The 6,591-nt window shown below is 33.5% G+C and overlaps 2 protein-coding genes and 1 pseudogene across 2 annotated transcripts in view; 1 reads left to right on the forward strand and 2 right to left on the reverse strand.

Annotated features, from left to right (window-relative positions):
* Nucleotides 1-1,587, reverse strand: part of LOC106319693 (proline--tRNA ligase, cytoplasmic-like) — a 4,554-nt gene extending 2,967 nt beyond the window's left edge. The window contains exon 1 of the mRNA XM_013758072.1: nt 1,422-1,587. Coding sequence (XP_013613526.1) covers nt 1,422-1,587 — 166 coding nt within the window. The remainder of the gene's footprint in view (nt 1-1,421) is intronic.
* A 133-nt stretch (nt 1,588-1,720) lies between these two features.
* Nucleotides 1,721-3,189, reverse strand: LOC106319694 (annotated as a pseudogene).
* A 2,848-nt stretch (nt 3,190-6,037) lies between these two features.
* On the forward strand, nt 6,038-6,529 carry LOC106319695 (proline--tRNA ligase, cytoplasmic-like). The gene has a single exon (XM_013758074.1). The coding sequence runs from the start codon at nt 6,038-6,040 to the stop codon at nt 6,527-6,529; it is 492 nt and encodes a 163-aa protein (XP_013613528.1).
* The last annotated feature ends 62 nt before the right edge of the window (nt 6,530-6,591 follow it).

Genomic DNA, 6,591 nt, shown 5'->3' on the forward strand with positions numbered 1-6,591 from the left:
TTCGTGAATTTTCCACTAAGTCGTCCTATTTCCTTGAACATGCTTGGGACAGTAACATGATATGTTGCTCTCTCCCCTCTATCATCATGCCGAGCAGGTCTTCGGTGTTTTGTATGCACTTCTGGTGGAAAATAATTTTCATCAAAGATTGCAGTTTCTTCATTGATCACCTGGATTAGGGTTTATGTGTGACGGATTTTAGGTTAGGTTTTGTCACAGGGTTTTGGAGTCTATCGTGCTGATAACGTGTTGTAATTAGAGAGTTTAAAGACTGAATATTTATCTGTTATTAATGATCAATAGAGATTCCTTTATATAAGAATTACAAGATAAAGATAAATGGAAAGTATCCAAAACCTAAACCCAATAGGATTAAGAAAACTACTAATACATAATAATAGAAAGATTACATCTACTAGGAAAAGGAAAGAGTTTCCTTTTCTCCAAGCTTTGTGGCTGTCTCTCTCTCTCCTTCTATTTCTAATAATTTTTCTAAATTTCTTTTGCCGAAATGAATAAATAATTAAATACACACAATACAAGCATAATGAGTGTAAATATAAGAAGAAAATGATTGTCACCAAATATGAGTTTATATATCTCAAAACTAGAAAGCTATTGGAGCGTTTTAAATATCTTGAGTACATATTCAACATTGTTTACTCAGAGTCGGAGGAAGAAGAACATAACCATGACTCAGTAAAGACGTTTGTGTAAGACCTTCTTTCCATATAAGTAAAATTATTAGTTGGGGGCAGAGGAGGCACGCACATTCCTAAGCCTTTTTTCAAGATCTCTTCAAGGTTTAGTCTTTTAAAAGTAAACACATCTTTAGATTCGTGCCAAACGAACGCGAGATGATCACCAGAGATCACGTAAAGTGAACCAGGTTCTGGAATGGGATCAAGGAAACTATAAAAAAATGAGATAGCTGCAAGGGAATCTTCATCTCCACTCCATTTTTTCCTCTAAAATGGAGTAAAAGTAAATATGGAGTAAGAAATGCTTCAAACCAACTTCATATCTCGAAGTAATATATTTTTTTTTTTGTTCACCAGTCCATTATGAAGTAGGAAATGGGGTAGGATTGAAACATTTTTACTCCATATTCACTTTCACTCCATTTTAGAAGAAAAAATGGAGTTTTACATTGGAGATGCTCTAAGCTCAAGGAAACTATAACAAATTGAGATACCTGTAAGCTCAAGAACTTGGAGCTTGATAGGTTGCTGCAGTGGTGGAGTTTTGATCAAGTTGAGTCAAACAAGTTGGGTGTGTTAGAAATCCATTCATGTCGAATTGTGTATTTCAGATCAAACAAGTCTGTAAGAGATTGTGTAAAGGATTTCTAATAAACGATATACGAGTTCTTGGAATTACTTTGTGCCTTGTGTTTTCGTTGTATCTCGATTTTACAATACCCTTTCCTTTATAAGGAATGCTCAAAATCTTCTCCATCTGCATCAAACGGAAAGGGCTCAAGGGAAGGTGTGTCGTGTATATCCACAACAAACATTGCTGCGCCATTTGCATCATGCACAGTGTCGTTGCCTTCGAGTATTTTCGTTCCAGCAAGACGTTTCCCATTGTTCTTTTCAGATTCTTCGTAAGAGAGCATCAGTAGATAAAAAGCATTTCCGGTTGGCGATTCAATCATCTAATTAAAATCTCTTTCTTTCTTTGTTGCTGCGAATTCAAAGTAAGCGTCGTGATTTTTCTCTCACATCTCGTTTATATCTACTTGCTTAGGATTATAACACAACCCATCCTCCTCCTCCAAGTTCAAGTGCTTCCAATTCACACCAAACTTGTGCATTTTAAGGAGCATGGTTCTACGTTCCAACAACATCCCTTCATCTTCTCTCCTTGTGGGGAATAACTTTACACTCAATGGTTCAGATACATGTAGTAGACCTACATGGTTCGTCACTAGTTCAACTAAATATTTTTTATCTGTACAAGATAACTTCGAAAATAACTCTTTTGTTGAGGCTTCGCTACTAGTCTTCTCTTGCCTCTGCTCAACCTCCAGTGAGAGCACATTGCAGCTCTTTTCGATGCCTGTAACCAAACCAGGGTACAAGCAACTGTCTTTTCTGTCTCTTCCCTGAAGGAAAAACTTGGTGGAGCCATCGAGATAATAGATTATCTCAAACACTGGTGACCACATAATTATTAGACACAAAGTGTCCCACATTGGTAGTTGGAAGGGTTCATAATCAATATATAAGATAGCTAGACCATTTCACTGATTACCAATTGGTTTTAGGTTGGAAGCTCATCTAAATTAACATGGTATCAAAGTCCAATCCAGGCAATCCAACCCGATTCACATCAATCTGGCCCAAAGTTCGTCCATCGATTTTTGCCCGAGCATTCTGAGATTGACGCTCAAAGAGCCATCATCTCGAGGGGGCGTATTAGACACAAAGTGTCCCACATCGGATATTGGAAATGATCCTTAGTAATATATAAGATAGATGGACCACTCTACTTATAACCAATTAGTTTTAGGTTGAAAGCTCATCTAGCTTAACATGGTATCAAAGCCCGATCCACGCAGCCCAACCCGATCCACATCGATCTGGTCCAAAGTTGGCCCATCGATCCTTGCCCGAGCATTCCGATAATGACGCTTAAAGAGCCATCATCTCGATTGAGCGTATTAGACAAAAAGTGTCTCACATCGGTAGTTGGAAGGGATACTAATCAATATATAAGATAGATGGACCACTCCACTTATTACCAATTGGTTTTAGGTTGGAAGCTCATATAGCTTAACAATAATCTAACTTCTTGAATACCCAAAGGACCAACCTCTTGTGGGATTATGCGGCAACTAACGACAGACAAGAATCCATGCATTACGTAAACAACATTCCCAAGCTTAGGTTCTTGGTAGACCCAAACCCTAACCAGAGGCTTCATCACCTCTACAAGAAACCGACAAAGAGCCTTGTAAGAGGCGACACCAGTTCGCCATTGCACTATTTAAGAGAGAGGAATAACCTTTACTATCTCGCATTGGTCGAGCCAGACATTCTCGGAGCTGACAATGTCGCATAGGCTTTTACAGCAAAAGCTTAAATTGCATATGTCACTAGGATAAAGTAAACGATAGATGAGAACAATTATGTTTTTTGGAAGCGAAATAAGAATAAAAATATCACACTTAAACTCTCTGACCATCATATGTAGTACGAAGACTCCGGTTTGCAAGAAATTCACCAAAACCTAATAAACCCCAAAATTGATTTCACTAACGAAGCTGGATCTCCTCCCCTATACATTATTTAGAAGTGATTTGCTTACATGTCATCACCACAATCATTGTAGCAAAAAAAATAATAACATGGCTTACTTAATTTATGACATGGCTTATGCCTAAATATGACATGGATAACAATATTCCCTGTTCGGGCATGCGCTAGGCGCTAGTCGGACAGTCGGGTTGGGCCTAACGCCTAAAGAAAAAATCGGGGATTAATTGGAAATTATGCAGGGCGAAATTTTTAGATTATTTACTATGTAATAAAACATGTTAATCTTTAATTGTGTATAACATTAATACATTTTCATGTTTAAAACCGTATAAAACACACAAATAGAATATATAAACTTAATATAGTGTAATTTTCATCAAAATTATGAATATAAATGATATTTATAAAATTTTAGATCAAATAAATAAATAAAAATATTATTGAAAATAATAATAATAATAATAATAATAATAATAATAATAATAATAATAATAAAAACAGATTAGGCGGCCGCCTAGGCGGCTAAGCTGTCATTTAGGCGGTCTAGGCAGAGAAAATCGGATATCTAATTTTTAAACCGATTTGGTATAAATCAGAGCGGAAGAGTGACGCGTAGCGCCCAGAGGGCTGCCTAGGCAGCTAGACAGCCGATTTTTAGAACATGGACTATATTTAATGTTGATTTATATTTTTGCTAAACTTTTTAAAATATAGTAATCACTCATAAATTACATTTAATGTTGATTTATATTTTTGGTAAACTTTTTAAAATATAGTAATAACACTAAAATAAAAATATCCAAATATGACATTATAAATTTCGAAAATTTATTTAATTCTATTTTTTATAATTAGACAATTTTATTGCTAAATTTTCAAAATTTATACAATTTGTTTTATAATTATACATTTTTAATCTTAAAATCATGAGTTTCTTATATATCTATTATTTTTATAATTACTTTTAGTTTTAATTTTTGATAATTATACAATTTTTCATTAATTTTATATAATTTGATTTCATATTTAACCAAAATAAATAGATAGAAAAATATCTAAGATTATAATTTTGAATATATACATACATATTTTTAAATATGATTTAAAATTTAAAAAATATTTTTATCTTAAATTTATGTTTAATGAAATCAAATATATATTAAAATATTGATAAAAAATAAGAAAATTTATAATATTAATAAAATATTATTTTAAATATAATTTAAATTTTAAATTTTTTTACTGCACATGGGTGCAGGAAAACACCTAGTTATATATTCCCTTTTTTTCATATTAAATGTCGTTTTAGATTTGTGCACACGGATTAATGAAACAATTAATTTTGTATATTTCCTGTATAAAAACACAATTACCAATACATCTAATCATATTTCAACCAATAAAAAATAAATTGTTGAATAAAATTAATTAATTTTGCATTGAAAGTCGAAAACGACACTTTTTTTGTAACGAAAAAAATTGTCCGAGGAAACGGATGGAGTATAATTGTGGGATCTGATGATACAAGGAAATCAAGCCGAAAAGGAAACGTGATGTGCAAGAAGACTAAAAGGAAGCGTGGGCCTCAAGATAAAGAGGAAACGTGGGCCTCAAGATAAAGAGGAAACGTGTATAATTCGAGTTTCCATTAAACATTATAAGATTAAAAGGAAAAAGGAAAAAGGAAAATTCTAGTTTCCTTTAAAAGCAGGATCCTATCTAATTTTAACCCCTAAAATAACCTTTTATTTACATCATATGCCACTTATTTTTCAAAGCAATCGGTAGATTCATTAAGGGTGCTTAGGTAAATTAACTATCTAACGATTTAGTTCTACTATTTTCCATTTTGATTTAGTTTGGGCTTGGTTAAACTATCATACTATAAGCCCACGTTTCCTAACCGTATTTGTATGTTGATATTTTAACAAGTCTTCAATCATAATTTTTTTTTGGTCCAAATCAAACAACCACAATAACCAATCTAAACCGGGTATAATTTCACTGTCATCATACGAAACATACACATGTCAAAGCATAGGAAAGCAACAATATTACAATTTTGATACATGCGTGAAAACTGTTAAAAGTTACTGGGTGCTAATCCATAAAAGATGAATCTAAACCACGAAATACAATACCTAAACCCTAACAATAAATTTTATTTTTTTCTTTAACGAATTTAGAATGGTTGCAAAATGTTGTTTTGAAAAATATTTTTGAAGAAATTCGATTCCTGTGGTATATTCCAAAATCTGTTAATTTATTTTACAATCTGATATTATCTTTTAAAATTAACTTTTTAAAAATGAGATACTAATTTTTTTCGATTCATATGGTATACTCCAAAATTTTGGAATAGTTATTTTACAAGCCGATATTATCTTTATAAAATGAGATGCTAATTTTTAAATATCATTTTGTATTTATATTATCATTTAAAAAAAATTAATGGTCATAAGCCACACATTTTGTCTGTATAAATCTATTTCCTTTGGATCATTCAGACTGAGTATAATATTTGTTGTATTTCTACATTTTTTTCCTTTGGGTCTTTGGGCCCAATTTCAAATCTTTTGTTTATATAAAAAAAATAAAACCCACATTAAACATGATTAAACACATTATTATTAGATTTTTTCTTTTTCTAAATATAATTTAAACTTTCATAAAATATTGGAATATTTCATATAAACAATATTTCTAAATGAGAGAGAGAGAGAGAGAGAGAGAGAGAGAGAGAGAGAGAGAGCTGGAACATTCTAAGAAGTTACATGGATGCAGAGCTGGAGAAGCTGGGTGGCGTGGAGGAAAAGAAATTCCCTATGTTAATAAAACGCGATTCCCTCGAGAAGGAGAAGGACCACATCGAAGGTTTTAAGCCTAAGGTTTCTTGGGTCACAAGAGCTGGTGAACATGATCTTCCAACACCGTACGCTCTACGTCCAACTAGCGAGACCATCATCTACCCTTACTTCAAAAACAGGATTAGGACACACCGTGATCTCCCCATGAAGGTTAACCAGTGGGTTAACGTTGTTAGATGGGAGGTTAGCGACCCTATCCCACTGATCAGAGGTCGTGAGTTCGATTTGCAGGAAGGACACAGTGCCTTCGCCACCAAGGAAGAGGCTGATGAAGAGGTGCTTGAAGTTTTGAACATCTACTCTCGTGTCTATGAAGATCTTCTTGCGGTTCCTGTGATAAAACGTCGAAAGAGCGACAAGGAGAAGTTTGCTGGTGCGGATTACACCACAAGCGTCTAGGCTTTTATACCAACTACTGGTCGTGGTGTACAAGCTGCGACCTCACATTGTTTAGGACAGAA

The sequence above is a fragment of the Brassica oleracea genome, unplaced genomic scaffold (genome assembly GCF_000695525.1).
Source record: "Brassica oleracea var. oleracea cultivar TO1000 unplaced genomic scaffold, BOL UnpScaffold00578, whole genome shotgun sequence".
In the NCBI taxonomy this organism is placed as follows: Eukaryota; Viridiplantae; Streptophyta; class Magnoliopsida; order Brassicales; family Brassicaceae; genus Brassica; species Brassica oleracea.